The sequence below is a fragment of the Alosa alosa genome, chromosome 6 (assembly GCF_017589495.1).
Source record: "Alosa alosa isolate M-15738 ecotype Scorff River chromosome 6, AALO_Geno_1.1, whole genome shotgun sequence".
NCBI classification, from domain to species: Eukaryota; Metazoa; Chordata; class Actinopteri; order Clupeiformes; family Clupeidae; genus Alosa; species Alosa alosa.
Window position 1 is genome coordinate 30,000,423 of NC_063194.1, and position 20,887 is coordinate 30,021,309.

Below are 20,887 nucleotides of genomic sequence, written 5' to 3' on the forward strand. Positions count from 1 at the left end.
AGCTTGGCAACGTCGATACACATCAGCCTAAAACTAAAGAGATCAGTGGGATGGTCACATGGTTGTTCTTGCTCTACATTGTTAGTATCTAGTTGTTTTGTAAGAATAGTACACGTATCAGTTTCCTTTCCAAAATATTTAGCGAACTCCATCCCTATCAACAAACTTACTATGGCCAATATCTTTAAAATGGAACGGTCTTGGTTTTATTAGGAAGACGTGAGTTCTGGGTGGATTTGGGCATGCCTCAGACTCGTGGTGTGAGCGGTATCGGAGTGAAATTGGAGTTCAGCGCTCCGCGCTCCAATAACATTCCATCCGCTCCGCTCCTCGCTCGCTTGCACTCCACTCCGCTCCGCTCAATAGCTCTGGTGTGTGTGTGTGTGTGCACGTGTGTGCGTGGTGTTCATTTCAAAGTGCTGTGGTTTAGCTTTGAGAGTTGTGAAAGTAGACAGAAACAGATTCAATGAAGGGACCGAGGATTCCCATTCAGGCTGAATGTGTGTGTATTCGTGCATGTGCATGTATATGTGTGTGTGTGTGTGTGTGTGTGTGTGTGTGTATGTGTGTGTGCGTGAGTGTGTGTGTGTTTGTGTGTGTGTGTGTGTGTGTGTGTGTGCATATATACATTCAGGCTGTGGCTTCTCTGACTTCATCATTACAGATGCCTGATTAAAAACCTTTCCACTAACTTTTCCAACTTCAGAAAGGCCATATTTTATCTAATTTCCTCATTAAGCACATTGTTGTAAATCATTTTTATTTTTTTACTGTCTGTCTGTGACATTTGAAGTTGTTTACAGATATCGAAAATGTTACACTCATTAACTTGACGCATTCAAAACTCTGAAAAGTCTGAGGATAGAAATCGAAATACAAAAAACTACCAACAGTGACAATTTCGTAATGAAAGCAATTATTATTTTTTTAAAGAATATTGTTTGGGCTTTTTATGCCTTTTAATGAGATAGGGCAGTGGGGAATGACAGGAAGTGAGTAGGAGAGAGAGAGTCGGAGTGGGATCCGGAAAGGACCACTGGGCGGGAATCGAATCTGGGTACGGTGCAGGTGCCCCAGCCAGTCGTGCCACGGCCAGGGTGACTGAATGCCATTATTAAAGTCCGACGTAATGACAACCACAATGGAGCTAGCATATGGAGCTAGCTTTGGATCATATGGAGCTAGCTTCGGATCATATGGAGCTAGCTTTGGATCACATGGAGCTAGCTTTGGATCATATGGAGCTAGCATATGGAGCTAGCTTTGGATCATATGAAGCTAGCTTTGGATCATATGGAGCTAGCTTTGGATCATATGGAGCTAGCTTTGGAGCTAGCTTTGGATCATATGGAGCTAGCTTTGGATTATATGGAGCTAGCTTTGGATCAAGCTTTGGATCATATGGAGCTAGCTTTGGATCATATGGAGCTAGTAAAAGTATATGGAGCTAGCTTCGGATCATATGGAGCTAGCTTTGGATCATATGGAGCTAGCTTCGGATCCTACTATTTCAGGCTCAATGCCATTAACTCACATTAGCATGGATGGTTCCAGTCAAACAGAGAGTAGTAGTCTACTCCATGCAGTATTTAAGCAAATATTCTCCAAATGATTACAGCTGTGTGTGTGTGTGTGTGTTTGCGTATGTTAACTTAGTGTGATAAAGCCACCACCAGTGACTGGAGACAAAATTAAGTGTGTAAGTAAGTAAGTAAGTATTGATATTGCGTTCCTAAAGATACATATGAGAAAAACACATCTTCTGGATATGATTCTGACAGAGATGGTGACCACGCTGCATTCCATCTAAGCCAATGAGACAACTTTGACTGTGAGAGGCAATTTCAAGCAACATTTTGCAGAAATGTCTCAATCTCTGTGTAAATGGAAAATGGGATGCATTTATACAGCTGCCTTCTACTCCTCACAGCACTCCAAGCACTCTACAGTGTAATGGCTCAGTCATCCACACACACACACACACTCTCACACACTCACTCACACACACACACACACTCTCTCTCTCTTACACTCACACACTCATAAACTCATACACACACTCTCTCACATTCACACACTCATAAACTCATACACACAATCTCTCACATTCACCCATTCACACACACTCATACACGCACTCTCTCACACTCACACACTCATACACACACTCTCTCACACTCATACACACATTCTCTCACACTCAAACACTCATAAACTCATACACACACTCTCTCACATTCACCCATTCACACACTCATACACGCACTCTCTCACACTCACACACTCATACACACACTCTCTCACACTCACACACTCATTCTCTCACACTCAAACACTCATACACTCATACACACACTCTCTCACATTCACCCATTCACACACTCATACACACACTCTCTCACATTCATACACTCATATACACACTCTCTCACATTCACCAATTCACACACCCATACACACACTCTCTCATATTCACAAACTCACACACACAGCCCAGGTCTGTCTCAGAGACTGGTGCATTCTGGGATGTGGAGTTTGGAAAATAATTTGGTGCTATTCAGTTCAGTTAACCTCTCAGTGTAATTCACCTGCTATTTGTATTGTGTTCAGACGGTTTGGTCTAAAGCTGATCAGCCGACGTCACACACAGTGTGTGTCGTCAGAGCGCCTACCTGCAGATCTGGGCATCGTGCCAACGGCAGCGGCTCCTGAGTTTAGTGGATCACACAGCTCACACAAAGTCTCTTTGATTTACAAGTCATGCTTCCAGCTTTCACCAACAGCCGCAGTTTGCTCTCCAGCCACTGCTCTAGTCGTGCAGCTGCTGCTACGCTCTACATTATAAATACCCCCCACACAACAACATTACGCTCTACATTATAAATACCCCCCACACAACAACATTACGCTCTACATTATAAATACCCCCTCAACATCCACACAACATTACGCTCTAAATACCCCCTCAACATCCACACAACAGCATTACGCTCTACATTATAAATACCCCCTCAACATCTATACAACAACAATACATTCTACATTATAAATACCCCCTCAACATCCACACAACAACATTACGCTCTACATTATAAATACCCCCTCAACATCCACACAACAACATTACGCTCTACATTATAAATACCCCCTCAACATCCACACATCATTACGCTATACATTATAAATACCCCCTCAGCATCCACACAACAATACATTCTACATTATAAATACCCCCTCAACATCCACACAACAACATTACGCTCTACATTATAAATACCCCCTCAACATCCACACATCATTACGCTATACATTATAAATACCCCCTCAGCATCCACACAACATTACGCTCTACATTATAAATACCCCCTCAGCATCCACACAACAACATTATCCTCTACATTATAAATACCCCCTCAACATCTATACAACAACAAAACGTTCTACATTATAAATACCCCCTCAACATCCACACATTACGCTCTACATTATAAATACCCCCTCAACATCCACACATCACTACGCTCTACATTATAAATACCCCCTCAGCATCTACACATACTGTAGGGTGACCAGACGTCCCGAAAAATTCGGGACAGTCCGGATATCCAAGCAGTTGTCCCGAATCCCGATTCCTGCCCTAATTGTCCGAAAATTATACTCAATCAGAATACTGGTAGTTATTTTCTGATCAACATAAAACTGTCCAGAGAGGTCTGAGTCGACTGCATGCAGGCCCCGGCCCGCAGCTAAGTGTCTGGATGCAGCCGGCTACTTTGTTTCTTTTTGGCGTTCTATAATTAGGCGCTTAATATGCACTGATTTGTGAAGCCGAGGACATTGGTGCGGAGCAGGGCGCGGCGAGGGCAGAGCCAGGCGTGTGCAAAAAATCACGTGAGGAGTTCGCCTAATGTCCATGTCGTTTTAACATAAATCTACTTAATCTAACAATTATTTTGTATTCTTGCTTTTAATGACCCATAATTTTGGCAAGGCTTGTTATTAGCGTTAGGCTATTATCCTTATTCTGAAAGGTCTGATTTGCACTGTTACGCAGTCATTATTATTTTTATTTTTTTTCCCACAATGACATTTTGAGTTCATGATTTCTTTGTTGTATTTTGAGGCAGACTTGATGTTTGAATAAAAATGTGTTTTGGTACAGGTTTGAAAATTAGCTGTAAGCCCGAAAAAAAAAAACCTTCCCGAATTTCAGCCAATCTCATCTGGTCACCCTATCCACACAACATTACGCTCTACATTATAAATACCCCCTCAGCATCCACACAACATTATGCTTTACATTATAAATACCCCCTCAGCATCCACACAACATTAAGCTTTACATTATAAATACCCTCAGCATCCACAATAAATAACATTATCCTACATTATAACACTTCAACATCCACACAACAACATATTATACATTATAAATACCCCCACACAAAACAACATTACGCCTCTTATTATAAATACTCCCTCAGCATCTACATACAACATTATACTTCTAACACTCTCAACATCCACACAACAACACATAGTTTAAATACCCCTGGAACATCCAGTCATAACAACATCATTTAAATACCCTCAACATACACAACAACATTACACTCAACATCCACAACAACATTACGCCTACATTACAAATACCCCCACATTGTAAAATTCTCAACATCCATACAACATTATCCCTTTACATTATAAATACCCCTCTAACATCCCTCTACAACATTTACTACATTATAAATAATTTCTAGTATCCACACAACATTACGCCTTTACTCTTAATAGACTTTTGACGAGTGATTTATTTAATTTTTAGAATGTGCCATAGCCTGCAAATGTTTGATAGGCCCCTTGGAGGCTCCAAGTACTATGGGGGGAAAAAACACTACAAGTGATTAACAACGTAACAACATAAAGCCAAGACTGGTTGTCAATAAGCACAGATTTGAACTTTATTGAAAGTGTCATTTCTCCAGTGTACGCACACACTAGAGTTAAGTGCAAATCCCGGGCTCTGAGAAGCCAAACATCCCTAAATTCCAGCATTTTGCATGCATGCTAATTGGACTTGCTAATGAGCGGATGGGCTAATTAGCCCAGGCCTGGAATTAGAGGCTAAATGACACGGGTGAAATCGCTCAGCTGTGCGCAGGATTTAGCATACTGAAGTGGCTGCTTTTTCACTGAAGCTCTCAATACAGTTTAAACTGTCAGGGAGTTGTTGCAAAGCCTCGTTTTTTTCTGAGAAGTGTTAAGTCTATTCGACCTATTGTGACCTTTTCACAGAAAACAAATTAAACAAATCGCACCTGTATTTAAACCTAACAACACAGCAGCTGCCTCGCATGGTTCATTCATCTAGATGTCTGGCCTGCATCGTTGCACAGAGATGACATCACAGCCATTGCACGGAGATGAGCTCACTCACCGTAGTCGCTGTCGTAGAAGATTATGAACTTCTGCCAGCGCAGCTCGGTGACAAGCGTAAGCATGACGTCGTTGAGGCGCACAGGGGGCCTGGCGGCGAGGGTGTAGCGCTCTCCGTCGGGCGAGGGGTTGAACGGGCAGGCGGTGCGCGGAGAACCCTCGTCCTCGCGCTGGACGTACAGGTGCGGGATGTGCATGGCGTCCGTCAGGGACTGCAGCGCGCTCGCTGACGCACAGCCTGTGGACGTCACCAGAGCCAGAATCCCCTGGGTCATCAACTCACAGGCTGCAGAGAGAGAGAGAGAGAGAGAATCGTGAGTTTACGAAGCTCAACGTCAGTCACTGTTTATTAGGGAACAGAAACACGAGGCTCAGAGAGAAGTTTAGAAGAAAGAGAGAGCAGACCGAATAGCTAAGAGAGGTCAGGTGAAGTGTGCCGTCAGGTGAAGTGTGCCGGTACACTCCTTTTGAAATCACATTTGAAAAACTCTTCCTAAGCCTCTTTACACATGACTGAGTCTCAGAAGTATAAATAAAACAACAAAGTAGGTGACACGCATTTGAGACAGATCACAGGGGTAGTGGGTAGAGAGGAGGGAGAGATGGGGGGTGGAGGAGGGAGAGATGGAGGGAGAGATGGGGGGTGGAGGAGGGAGAGATGGGGGGAGAGATGGGGCGGTGGAGGAGGGAGATGGGGAGGAAGAGAGGAGGGAGAGATGGGGGGAGGAAGAGAGGAGGGAAGAGAGGAGGGAGAGATGGGGGGAGGAAGAGAGGAGGGAGAGAGGAGGGAGAAATGGGGGGAGGAAGAGAGGAGGGAAGAGAGGAGGGAGAGATGGGGGAGAGAGGAGGGATAGATGGGGGAGGAAGAGAGGAGGGAGAGATGGGGGAGGAAGAGAGGAGGGAAGAGAGGAGGGAAGAGAGGAGGGAGAGATGGGGGAGAGAGGAGGGATAGATGGGGGAGAGAGGAGGGAGAGATGGGGGGAGGAAGAGAGGAGGGAGAGATGGGGGGAGGAAGAGAGGAGGGAGAGATGGGGGAGGAAGAGATGGGGGAGAGGAGGGAGAGATGGGGGGAGGAAGAGAGGAGGGAGAGATGGGGGGGGACAGAAACATGGAGGGACAGTGCGGGAGAAAGAGAGGCTAGAGGGAAAAAGAGCTAGAGGGAAAAAAGAGATGGAGTGGAAAAAAGAGGGAAAAGGGAGGGAGGGAGGGAGAGAGAGAGGGGGGCTGCTGACAGAGCAAAGGCATTAGTTGAGGTCAACGGCCAGTCGTTCACACCGAGCTGGCCACATAACAGCACTGACACCCCTATCATCCTGCCACCAAACAACCCGGGGCCACAGCACTTCTCATTCACTCCGGTGACACCATGTCGTCTATCCTCAACCTTACACCTTACACACACACACACACACACACACACACACACACACACACACACACACACACACACACACACACACACACACAGACACACACAGACACACACACACACACACACACACACACACGCACACACACACACACACACACACAAATGAATAGAGACAAGCACACACACACATGCCACTGGAGAGAAATTGTGTTTGACAAAGAGGTGGACAGCCGTGGCTAAGGCGGAATCACCCGGAGGTGTTTGGGGGAAATCTGCAATCAGAGGCCCTGTTTAATGTCCTGCTCCTCACACACACACACACACACACACACACACACACACACACACACACACACACACACACACACACACACACACACACACACAACTTCAGAGGCCCTGTTTAATGTCCTGCTCCTCACACACACAAACACACACACACACACACACAACTTCAGAGGCCCTGTTTAATGTTCAACTCCTCACACACACAAACACACACACACACACACACAACTTCAGAGGCCCTGTTTAATGTTCAACTCCTCACAGATAGAGGAGTACACGTGGACAGATGACAAATTTGAGGAAGAAGAAGAAGAAAAAGAAGAAGAACAAAGAGGAGGAAGAGGAGGAGGAGGAGGAGGAAGAGGAGGAGAGGAGGAGGAGGAGGAGGAGGAGGAAGAGGATGAGGAAGAGGAGGAGGGGAGGAGGAGGAAGAGGAGGAGGAGGAAGAGGAGGGAGGAGGAGGAGGAGGAGGAGGAGGAGGAAGAGGAGGGAGAGGAGGAGGAGGAGGAAGAGGAGGAGGGGAGGAGGAGGGAGGAAGAGGAGGAGGAGGAGGAGGAAGAGGGAGGGAGAGGAGGAGGAGGAGGAGGAGGAGAGGAAGAGGAGGAGGAGGAGGAGGGGAGGAGGAGGAGGAGGAGGAGGTTGCCGGTTCGAGCCCCGACCAGTGGGCTGTGGCTGAAGTGCCCTGAGCAAGGCACCTAACCCCTCACTGCCCCCCCGCCGCTTGTTGTTGCAGGCAGCTCACTGCTCGGGATTAGTGTGTGCTTCACCTCACTGTGTGTACACTGTGTTTGTGTTTCACTAATTCACCAATTGGGTTAAATGCAGAGACCAAATTTCCCTCACGGGATCAAACAAGTATATATACTATACTATACTATGTCCAGCATATATGGCTATGGTGGAACTACATATTGCATTGTCTGGTCAGCTTGTAGGAAGAAGAATGTTGGACATATGGACATACGGACACATGCTATCCAAATGAATATGATGATGATGACACTAGAACTAGCTATAATATGATGACGATGACACTAGAACTAGCTCTAACTAGCTATAATATGATGATGACACTAGAACTAGAGCTATAATATGATGATGATGACACTAGAACTAGCTCTAACTAGCTATAATATGATGATGATGACACTAGAACTTGCTCTTGAGGAAAACATCAGCCTGAAAGCAGATGAATCGGGGCTAACTGGGGTAATAATAAAGATGTGTAGAGATCATAACAGCAGCTCAGTAAAGGCAGAGAAAATTAAATCACAGTCGCTCCATGTCCCTAATTTCCCTGTGAGATAAGCTGGCGATTAGGAAGAGCTCTTAACCTGGAGTCAGTGGAAATGGCGTGGGTGTGCACCTTCATGCTGCCTGTCAACGCCAATCTCACCTTAATCCTCATGGCCCACACATCACGAGTGTTGGCGCGCACACGCACACGCACACACGCACACACACAGACACACACGCACACACACACACACACACACACACACACACGAACACACACACACACAATGTGTGACGATTTCTTTTTTAATATTTGCTGTACTATGGTCAGTGTTTGTTGATTTAAAAATTGCTACATGAATACATAGCTTAGTTGGTTGCCTATAGGCCCGTTGCTTTGGCTCATTATAACCAGGTAAGAAGGGCTGACAACTGGACTGTGAAATCATTTGATGTATTTCACATACTGTAACATTACACATTACATATTACACATTAATAGGGGTCTCTTCAGCTTACACTTCATTAATTAAGTGGTTCTTAATGAGTTATGATTTGTGTATTTATCATCACCTAGGCTGTTGCTACCCTATTGTCATTATTGTTATCATTACCATCCTTATTGTTGTCCTACCAACCTATTGTTATTGCTTATTTTAACTATTGTATTGTTATATTTGCATCTGCTAAATTAAATAGATATAATCACATAAACATGATGCTTTACAACACCTCTGCTCCATCCTATAAGCACATCTTGTGCCTGCATTGACTTCTATAAGAGAGCCCATGCACTGTATGATTCATTACTAACACCATTAGCTTTCAAGGCTAGCTGGACTAGAGCTGTAATCAGAGCTCTGCTGGTCTCTCTGTAGCCAATGGGAAGCCCAGTGTGTTTCTCTGTAGCCAATGGGAAGCCCAGTGTGTGCCCAGGGTGTTTCTCTGTAGCCAATGGGAAGCCCAGTGTGTGCCCAGGGTGTTCCTCTGTAGCCAATGGGAAGCCCAGGGTGTTCCTCTGTAGCCAATGGGAAGCCCAGGGTGTTTCTCTGTACCCAATGGGAAGCCCAGTGTGTGCCCAGGGTTCTGTGCCAGTGGACCTCTGGAACAGGGGGCTTTCTGGACGCAGGCTCATGTCCCCTGGGTAACGAACAACAGTCCGTATTTTTAAACAAACCCGCTAACGAGCAAGCAATTAAAGCAGAAGCTCCTCGCTCAATAGTCTGAGATTTATGGCATTGATCTGTGTCCTACTGGGAACAACATCAAGCACACACACACACACACACACACACACACACAGGCGTACCAAAGCACAAACAATCAAATTCCCATGGACACACATCAGATGTGCACAATGACTTCCCCTCTCTGCTTTCTGACATGAGAAAAGGAAATTGGATTGACTAAGTTTGCCTGATATCTGCAGACCTCACAAGGGACGAGATACAAAGTGGCCCTGTTCGCCCTAAGAGGATTGGTGTACTTTAGAGAAGAAAAGACACACACACACACACACGCACGCACGCACACACACCACACATTGTTACACACGCGCACACACACACACACCCACCACAACAATAATAATACACACACGCGATACACACACACACACACAATAATTACACACACGCCGCATTAAGACACACACACACACCAATAATAATAATACACACGCCAAGACACACACACACATACATAAATAATATGCACACACACACACACACACACACACCACACATAATAATACGCATTACACACACAATAATAAGCCAAAGCATTAATAATACACACACACGCACATAATAATACTTGCCGCCATTACGTAATAATACACACACACACACGCCGCTATTTCAGCCACACACACACACTACGCACACACACGGCGTTACCGGCCGCCACACACACACATCAATCGTCATACAATAATAACGCCGCCAAGACACATTAATAATAATAACACATGCACACTAATACACACACGCACGCCCCATTACAAACACACACGCCATGCACACACACACATTACGCACACACACACAATTACCACACAATAACACACGCCACGTTAGCATAATAATAATAATAATAATAAAGGGAAGGGAAGCGCAGCGTGGTGAATCGTAGAAGAGGATGGGGCGCAAGGAGGCGAGGCTTAATTTGGGCGGCAAGAGGCCAGTGGGAGATTTGGAGCCGCCTCGCTGGGTTTAGGACAGAAGGCCAATTGAGCTTTAACTGTGCTAAGTCCACGCCATTCAGGCCCATTCAGGTCCGGGGATCATTCGGCTGTGGCCCAGCACTGGGGGAGGACACACACTCAGGCCAAGGACACAGGGAAGGACACACACTCAGGCCAAGGACACAGGGGAAGGACACACAGACACAGACCAAAGACACAGGGGAGGACACACACAGGTCAAGGGCACAGGGAAGGACACACACAGGTCAAGGGCACAGCGGCGGACGCACGGAGGAACTAAAGTTGGCCCAGCTTTGACCTGGATTTGGCCCAGCTTTGATCCGGCCCCTGAACTCGTCTTCACTGAGTCGACTCGTATGCTGCAGCTGCTCTTTTCCTCTGATTAGGATCCTCCATCAGAGTTAGACATTATGATGATGACGTGGTGTGATAAGAAGCCATCTAATATATAATCATGGCCACAGCTTTTAACTAATACGTACCCATAGCATCTCATGGATTAGCCAATAAGGTGATGCTTCTCATGGATTAGCCAATAAGGTGATACTTCTCTTGGATTGGCCAATAAGGGGATGCTTCTGGATTAGCCAATAAGAGGATGCTTCTCATGGATTAGCCAATAAAATTATGCTTCTCATGGATTAGCCAATTAGGTGCTTCTCCAAAAGTTCAGTGTTTATCTGTGTTTTGTGGTGGCCTGTTTGATAACCTAGGACTTATTCTCTCAAAATTGATTTATTATATCCATGTATCTTAATGTTCAATTCATTCTATTCATGTAGCCATCAAATACATCCCTAATCTGACACAAACAACTATCTGGTCTTAAATTACCAGCTGTTATAACTTTTATGCAAAACAATGTTACAGTTGAAACTTTCTTCAAAATGTGAAGTATTATCTTGAGTCACTGAAGCATAATAATGAAATAAAGAGTGAAAGTATGAGAGGGCTAAAACATGAAACTTTGTCAAGCCATTTGGCTTAGTCATTTCAATACTATTACCATTTGGCATGAGGGATTGTGATAAGAGAAAACTGTTTGATTAAAGAAAATGCCACGCTACTAAACATGAGCTAATTATATTTAGTCGAATGAATAAGAATTAGAGCGACTTCTGAGTCAAAAAGTGTGCGAAGGAAAGAGTGAAAGTATAAACAAACATTTCTGGAGGCTGTTTTATCAATTTCCTTTTTGCCAAACAAGAAAAGTGTGACTGTCTATGATTCATCTTCTCTCTCTCTCCCTCCCACATTTATCTCCCTTCCTTCTTCTCTCCCATATTATTCTCCATCCTTCTTTCCCTCTTCTTCCTCTCTTCCATCTCCATTCCTTCTCCCCTCCCTCCCTCTCTCTCTCTCTATCTCTCTCTCTCTCTCTCCCACATTCTCTCTCACCCTCCCTCTCTCTGTATTTCTGCTCAATGTCACTGAAACAATTATTCAAAAGTACCGCAGCTGAAGCGAAGAGTAGCAAATGAGGTTAACATTTCACTGACTCTGACAGCTGTTTATTTTTTGTCTCTCTGCTTCCACAAACAAACAGGCCTGAAATACATCTCGTCCCGTATACATCTCGTCCTGTATACAGTACGTCTGGCCTGTCACTGCTATACAGCTCACTTATCCAACATAGCGTGTGATGAATGACCACAGTGTCCGTGGGGCTGGACGTTGTCTAAAACGGACGGTGAGTTTCAAAGCATGTGGGAGATGAAGAAGTGAGGGCAAATATCGAGCAGAAACATTTAAGACACGCGAGAACAGTGGCCCAAGGAAGAGTCGAGGAAATGGCAAAGTCAGGGCACGTGCAAGGGGCAGATATTGAAATGTCATGCTTCGTCCCTGGTGGTCAGCACGGGAGGACAGAAATAACCGTGACGACGAGAGAGAGAGACCAGACTGCAAACGCTGTGAGGCCAGAGAGAGAGAGAGACCAGACTGCAAACGCTGTGAGGCCAGAGAGAGAGAGAGATCAGACTGCAAACGCTGTGAGGCCAGAGAGAGAGAGAGACCAGACTGCAAACGCTATGAGGCCAGAGAGAGAGAGAGAGACAGACTGCAAACGCTGTGAGGCCAGAGAGAGAGAGAGACCAGACTGCAAACGCTGTGAGGCCAGAGAGAGAGAGAGAGAGAGAGAGAGAGAGAGAGAAGGAAGAATAAAAAAGACAGAAGAAAGTACCACAAAGACAAAACAATTTAAAAGGCGATTGGGCCCCTGGAAAGAAGCTCTAATGGCACGATTACTGCTCTCTGTGCAAACACAAGGCTTTCATAGAGTATGCCCACATCACAGGGCCAGGGTCAACTGCTGAGCAGAAAGTTGGAGGATTGAAAAGGATGACAGCCCATTGGCAGGTACAACACCTCTGAAGACTTCACAGGCCTTATTTGGAGGGCCAGCGTTTTTCAATACATTCCTCTTCACGCTTCAAAAGGACTACACTTCTTTTTGATATTCTTCTTTTTTCATAATCTAATGTTCTGCCCTTCACTAGACCTCAAGTTGAAATTTCATGGCTTGGCATTCCAAACACACTGGAGGGCTGAAACATAATGGAGGGCTGTCTGTGTGTGTGTGTGTGTGTGTGTGTGTGTGTGTGTGTGTGTGTGTGTGTGTGTGTGATGTGCGTGTGGTTTGTGTGTGTGTGTGTGTGTGTGTGTGGTGTGTGTGTGTGTGTGTGTGTGACGTATGCGTGTGGTGTGTGTGTGTGTGTGTGTGTGTGAATGGAACCTGCTACACCCAAATAGCATGAGCCATGTCGTATCATCACAAATGTTTGTGTGCGTGTGTGCCTGTGTGTATTTGTGCACGTGTGTGTGTGTGTGTGTGTGTGTTTGTGTGTGTGTGTGATGTGTGCGTGTGGTGTGTGTATGTGTGTATGTGACGTGTGTGTGTGGTGTGTGTGTGTGTGTCTGTTTGCATGTATCCATGCACATTTGTTTGTGAGATCTGTAGAATGAATCGAACCTGCCACACCCAAATAGCATGAGCCATGTCGTATCATCACAATAGTTAGTGTCTGTGTGCGTGTGTGCCTGTGTGTATTTGTGCACGTGTGTGCGCGTGTGTGTGTCTTTGTGCATGTGTGTGTGTGTGTGTGTGTCTTTGTGCACGTGTGTGTGTGTGTGTGTGTGTGTGTGTGTGTGTGAGTGTGTGTGTGTGTGTATGTGTCTTTGTGCACATGTGTGTGTGTGTGTGTGTGTCTTTGTGCACACACACTCACATGCTTTTATGGACAGCCCAGGAAGCCTGGTGACAGGCATGTGGCGGTGTGTGAGTCTGTGGTAAAGGAGTAATGATCTATTAAGCAGCCCAGGAGAGGAGTCTCTCCGCCAGGCTAGGCAGGCAGGCAGGCAGGCAGGCAGGCAGGCTCCATCCATCAGAGCTCCAGACGGCTCAGGGACAACACCATTTTTCATCTGCTAAAACAGGAGCCTGGCTGTGGGCACGCGTTTGACATTCCAGCAGGAAGGAAGGAAGGAAGGAAAGAGAGGTAGAGAGAGGGAACAATAGAGAGAGAGGAAAGAGAGAGAGGGAGAGAGAGAACGATAGAGAGAGAGGAAAGAGAGAGAGGGAGAGAGAGAACGATAGAGAGAGAGGAAAGGCTTCACACTCTCTGGGGTCCCCCCCTTCTTTCTGGGGCAGCAGCAGCATGCTCTTCCCCCTCTCTCTGCCTCTGTTTCCCTCAATCCCTGCCTCTATCACTTCTCTCCCTCTCTCTATATCTCTCTCTATCTCTCTCCATCTCTCCCTCTCTGTCTCTCTCTCTCTTCCTCTTTTTCCCTCAATCCCTGCCTCTATCACTTCTCTCCCTCTCTCTATATCTCTCTCTATCTCTCTCCATCTCTCCCTCTCTGTCTCTCTCTCTCTTCCTCTTTTTCCCTCAATCCCTGCCTCTATCACTTCTCTCTCTATCTGTCTCTATCTCTCTCTCTCTCTCCATCTCTCCCTCTCTGTCTCTCTCTCTTCCTCTGTTTCCCTCAATCCCTGCCTCTATCACTTCTCTCCCTCTCTCTATCCGTCTCTTCCTCTGTCTCTCTCCCTCTCTATCTATCTCTCTCACTCTCTCTCCCTCTCTTTTTTATCTCTCTCTCTCTCTCATATGCTTGCAGGCTAAGCTTTCAGTCAGCTGTTGTATGTGGTATATGTAAGGCAGGTTCCATCAGCCATTGCCTTTACAATATACATCTCTCAAGGACTCAAAGACTTCAGCCAGCTATTTCTATCAGTACACAACATCAATCACAGAGTCATGGATTGCAATCAGGCATTATACTATCAACACTCAACATTTATCAGCAAGCCATGCAGGTGTTACTAGGAATACATATTATCCCTCACAATCTAAATTGTTATAGACTGCTATCTGTCCCACAGTCTACGTTCTCAGTCAGGTGTTATGGAAAACACTTTCTCCTTGTCATGGTTCCAACAGTGCTTCAGGTGTTGCTGCCTTTACACAGCCTGTGTGCGCTGTGCTTACTGTGTTTGATTCCTGTACAGTCTGTGTGCGCTGTGCTTACTGTGTTCCATTCCTGTACACAGTCTGTGTGTGCTGTGCGTACTCTGCTTTATTCCTGCTGTCTGTTATGTGGTACAGTAGAGTACATGGCGTTGAACTGGTGTGTGTTTTGTGAGGTGAGCAGCTGTGTGTAGCACTGTATGCCCACGACAACGTTCCCTTCTGGGACAATTAAGTTGATCTAATCTAATCAATCACTCCATCCTGTCTTGGTGATTCCCAATCAGCCCCATTCATGAGAGGAAGGCATGAGGAGCCCAGAGAGGAGGCGTGTGGTGGGGGAGAGAGAGCCCAGAGAGGAGGCGTGTGGTGGGGGAGAGAGAGCTCTGGGCTGGGGGGTATGCTACTCTCCTGGGGCTGCTGCCCTGGTGTGTCTTTAAGCTCAACAGTCCCTGCACACAAACACACACCGAGCACTGAGCACTGTTTACAGAGCGCTGACACGCTGCTCCTGGGGCTGCCCTTGTGTGTGTGTGTTTGTGTGTGTGTGTGTGTGTGTGTGTGTGTCAGTATTAACCCTTTGGGAAAAGTGACAGGCAGTGTTGAGTGTAAACACTATCCGTCCACAATAGCTAACCCACAGAGAGCTTTATGAAAGATGACTTCCATTGTGCAGTGGAGGGACGTGTGAGCTTTTGGACAACCTGCGTCCAGCAGGAAGCTCTATTCCCGCTGGATTTACCCCGGGGGGTATAACCACGGGGCTTTACCCCACAGGAAGAGTGGCCACTGGGCTGCGGTCACCTGTGTGTGTATTTCATCATAAGCCCTCTTACTCATTCCCCTCCAGACTCCATCTCTGACCTGTAAGACCGCCACACTGGTCACTCCCCACTGCTCTCACCGTACTAAGCCCTCATCACTCTTAAAGCAGGGCAGGAGTACACTGATGCATGCTGGGAGACCATTCCAACGAGAGAGGGGGAGAGAGAGAGAGAGAGAGAGAGAGAGAGAGAGAGAGAGAGAGAGAGAGAGAGAGAGAGAGAGAGAGAGAGAGAGGGGTGGGGGTGGCTCAGGTTTTTTGGTCCATATACATCAGTTGGTCTCTGAGGATGACAGCAGGGGCTTCGCCTCGTCTCCATGGAACTCTCCACACTCAGACAGGAGGTCAGAGATCAAGCAGGAGCCCTGTGCAGGGTGGACATCTCTTGTGTGGGAGGGAGAGGGGAGAGGAGAGGAGAGGAGAGAGAGGAGAAGGGGATAGGAGAGGAGAGAGGAGAGGAGAGGAGAGGAGAGGAGGAGAGGAGAAGGGGAAAGGAGAGGAGAGAGGAGAGGAGAGTAGAGGAGAGGAGAGGAGAGGAGGGGGGGAGGAGAGGAGGGAGAGGAGAGGATAGGAGAGTAGAGGAGAGGAGAAGGGGATAGGAGAGGAGAGGAGGGGGGAGGAGAGGAGAGGAGAGTAGAGGAGAAGAGAGGAGAGGAGAAGGGGATAGAAGAGGAGAGGAGGGGGAGGAGAGGAGAAGAAAGGAGGGGGAGAGGAGAGGAGAGGACAGAAGAGGGCAAGAGGTGAAGGGTGAAGCTCATCTCTCTCTCAAGGCCAGTGGGAGGATTGGGGACATGTACATACCTTGCCACACACACACACAAATACATAATGCAATAACAGTGCTGTATCCAGTGTTACTTGAATGACCTGCATTGTGTAAGACTAGTGCATACAGCTTCAATAGTTCATTGCAGATGATGTCTATGCAGCAATCCTACTTAGCAACTGACTCGACAGGGCCCAGATCTACCTCATATAAGGCACTGATATGGCTCTGATATGGCCCTGATATAGCCCTGATACGGCTCTGATGTGGGTTTGACAGGGTTTTGAAAAGGCTCTGATCTGGCTCACTTCAGAGTTGACTGCTTTCTCCATCAGTTCCCTGTCATCTGTGTGTGAATGGGTGTAATTAAAGGCCCAGTCTGATTTGAGAGCGCCAGCCTCGCCGTGCCACAATGGGCTTGTCTCCTGAAGGTCACCCATGCTAAGCGTGAGCACCCAAGTGTGACTCAAATCACTTTTCGGTTCCTCCAGCGAGAGAGCCTTTCCTCCATATCCAAATGGGGCATTAAAACCCATTTCCAGCTCAGTTCTGTTTTGTTGCTGTCTCACACACACACACACACACACACACACACACACACACACACACACACACACACACACTCACGCTCAACAACTGACAAGTGGCAGTTACATCTCCTTCACGGAACGCTGATGTCGAAAGCTGATGTGGTTGATTGTTGTCATCCGTCCATTTAAACACTGAAATGTCCTTATTCTTCCACCCACTGTGTGACACACAGAGACATGACAAACACACACACACACACGCCACACACACACACACACACACACACACACACACACCAGCTAATTGGCCATCTTCAAAGAAATCCGCCTCCTTCCCTTGCGAAGTCTTTGAAAGTGGACGCGGGAGAGTGTGACACCTGTGTGTGCAGATCAAAGCAGGCCAAGGATATAAAACCCTATCAGTGTGTGTTTGTGTGTGTGTGTGTGTGTGTGTTTGCATAAAGGGAATGGGCCTATAGCACAAAGGTTGGACAGCTGTGGTGCACAAAGCCGGGTGACACACACACACACACACACACACTCACACACACAAGAACACACGTCTCTCTCTCTCAGACACGCACACGCACGCACGCATGCACACACACACACACACACACACACACACACACACACAGACACACAGCTGACTGTGGATGCAGACAAGCAGAGGATCAGAGGCAGCAGAGGAAGCAGTGAGGACTCAAGGCTTTGTGCTGCTGCCTCTCATCATCAAATCAGCCACTAATTAAAAGTATTAATTACAGTGGTAGTATGGAAGAGAGAGAGAGAGAGAGAGAGAGAGAGAGAGAGAGAGAGAGAGAGAGAGAGAGGGGGGGAGACCCAGCCCCTTGCTTTCTTCTAGATGTTTCTCCTTTGCCATCTTCATCTTAATAATGTCTCGGCTTGGCCGCTCATCACACAGATCACTGTGCCTGATTGGATTCGGGGAAGCGACGGAGGAGCCCCTCTTTGGCGCCCAACTGTGCTCCAGCTTTGATATGACAGCTATCTCAATCAGACTTGATCTAGACTGACACACCCTCTCCACGGATGAATATACATGAGATCTGGAGGAGATATATGTTGATACACTCAAGATTAAAGTCTCTCTCTCAGGACGTGAGCTTTATCAAACAGCAGCCTTGTTCCTAATTAACATGCTACACTTAACAGTTGTGCTCTTATGCGAATCTATGCTCTGCTTTAAGCAACTCCATTGGGGATTGTAGTGAGAGATAAGTCTATAAAATATGCAAAATCCAGTTGTTCCCATAAGATAAACTACATTAATAATATTTTTTTCCCATGAATAAGATGTGATGTTCTGGTTAATTTTCTATATATTAAATACTTCAAGCAGTTTGTATGACCTTACCTTAATATGTCTGTATGGATTAACTGCTGTAAACTGAAAATGTTCAATTATTTCATCTTTGCAGTTAATTATTGTTCTTAAAGAATAATGATACATTTCTTATCAACATCCTTATCATTCTCTACATGCTAATGCGTTCATCAGCTTGAAAGAGCAGTGTGGTCTCAGCTGAAAGTTGAGAAGTATGTCAAGGCCAGGCATGATGTATATCATCAGAAAAGTGCTCCATTTCACAGCACTGGCATGGGAGAGTAGTGTTGCAATGTGTATCGATACTAAAAAGGTATCACGATGCCTTCACGCAAAAAACGATACGATTTCCGACGTTTTTAGAATCGATATTTTATTAAAATTAACGTTCTGTGTCTGCGTGAACTGCTGCTCTCACTGCTCCTTGCACGCCATCTAGGCAAGTGGGCGTGTCAAGCAGGCAGCTCTGAGTGAGTGAGTGAGTGCGCAGCCAACGTCAACATACATTAGTTCTTTGCCGACCGTCCTCGGCCTTGTGGATAAAACAAAAGGTGAAGTGAAATCTGCAACTATTTCGGATACATCGCGAAGAGTGAAGGCAAGCCATCAGGTACACAGAGGCCCGTTTGTGAAATATGTTTCAAAGTCATTTAAAAGCAGTAGGCTACGCATGGAACTTGGCTAAACACCTCGCAGACATATCCCAACATTTTTGTTCAAAGAACGACAGGTTAATGAATATGCTATAGAAGTATAGAAAACACGACTACATGGTTAGTGCCAAGTTCTTCACTTCTGTTTTAGTCTAGCCTAAGTGAAACGAGTATGGTACTCTGGGATAAAGCGAACCTTCCTTTATCAATGAATTTTGACGAGACATAACGAGCTGTAATCATTTTGACGAGATATAACTAGCTGTAATCATAGGGTGCTAACGCGGATGAAAGCGCCAATGTTCACGCCAGAATAACATTACCATAACTTGTAAACAATCTATTTCATGTTCGGTCAGTACTACTGGTAATATTTGTCATGGCATGTAGACTGCAATTTGTTCAATAAGTATTGCCCAGATGTAGGATAGGCTACCCGAAATGCGCTAATTAAAGCCCACAGCATATAATACCACCAAAGCGTGTTGAGTCCTAATAATAATAGCGGCTTATAATTTCAACACTGACCTTGATCTAGCCTAGTTTGGGCCTACTTTATTGGCAAAACACAACACAATGTAAATGAGCTATAACAAAAAATAAAGGACTTAATCACACAAAGTAGGCCTACTATTTTACTGACTATAAAGATAATTATGTAGGAAGTTTAGAACCCAGAATTGACCTGCACACTACAAAAGTGCACCGAATTCAACACAAATGACTCAATACACTTGGAGGAGGTATGAGTCCTTTCTTTTCCAGATATCTTAGTATTTCGTCGTAGTATCGTTTCAGTATCGAGCATCGTGATATTTATGGCAGGTATCGTATCGAAGTCATAATTTTAGTATCGTGACAACACTATGGGAGAGAGCTCAGTATCGAACACGAACACACTCTCGCTTCGCTAGGCTGTCTTAGAATCCAGGAGCGACTGCAACGGAATCCAATGGCACATTCTACAACTCGAGTGTTGAGCATTCCAGCAGCATGTTTTGCTGAGGGCATCCCTCAGCCCATTCACGTGTGAGGTGCGCAGGGGTAAGAGCTATAGGCTACAGAGGAACACCAGCCAAAGGGGCTATAGTGTGAAAGCAGTGGCTGCCTGCGTCCTGCCTATGCACCATTCCCGCCATGCGCTGTTTGAACAACTTTAACAATGAGTCATACGCCATTTAACATCCATGCCAATCAGTACAATTATCAGCTGATTATGTGGTCCTGCCATTAACAAGAAAACAACATGAATAACCCTGCGGCGTCTATTACCTTTTAGACATTAAATACAAACCCGCTGCTCCCTCCACACTCTGGACTGTTTGTGGAAAGAGTTACATGTGTCAACAATGTCCTACCTGGACTGCTTTTGTGTTAGTCTATGTATACTGCGGCAAAACGAGTCAGCTTTTAACTGGAGCAGAGATGACAGCACTCGCACGACACCAGGGCGTGTAGTACAAAGTGACATTTTTCTCGACCAGGGCATGTAGTACAAAGCAACATTTTCGTTTTCTCTCTCTCTCTCTCTCTCTCTCTCTCTCTTTCTTTCTCTTTCTCTCTCTCTCTCTCTCTCTCTCTCTCTCTCTGCCTTTGTGCTTGGTCTTGTCCCTGCTGGATGTCTTGGTGTGGAGAGGAGACGCTGGCTTGCTCTCTCTCTCTCTCTCTCTCTCTCTCTCTCTCTCTCTGTGTGCTGGGTCTTGTCCCTGCTGGAGGGAGAGAGGCTGGGTCTTGTTTTGAAGATGTGCTCGTCCACTGATAAG

General features: G+C 46.1%; 1 protein-coding gene across 2 annotated transcripts in view; it reads right to left on the reverse strand.

The window, feature by feature from the left end:
• The window catches only part of grid1b (glutamate receptor, ionotropic, delta 1b), a 409,043-nt gene that overhangs the window by 199,618 nt on the left and 188,538 nt on the right, over window positions 1-20,887 (reverse strand). For both annotated transcript variants that reach the window (XM_048246568.1, XM_048246567.1), the window contains exon 3: window positions 5,438-5,722. In XM_048246568.1, coding sequence (XP_048102525.1) covers window positions 5,438-5,722 — 285 coding nt within the window. The remainder of the gene's footprint in view (window positions 1-5,437; window positions 5,723-20,887) is intronic.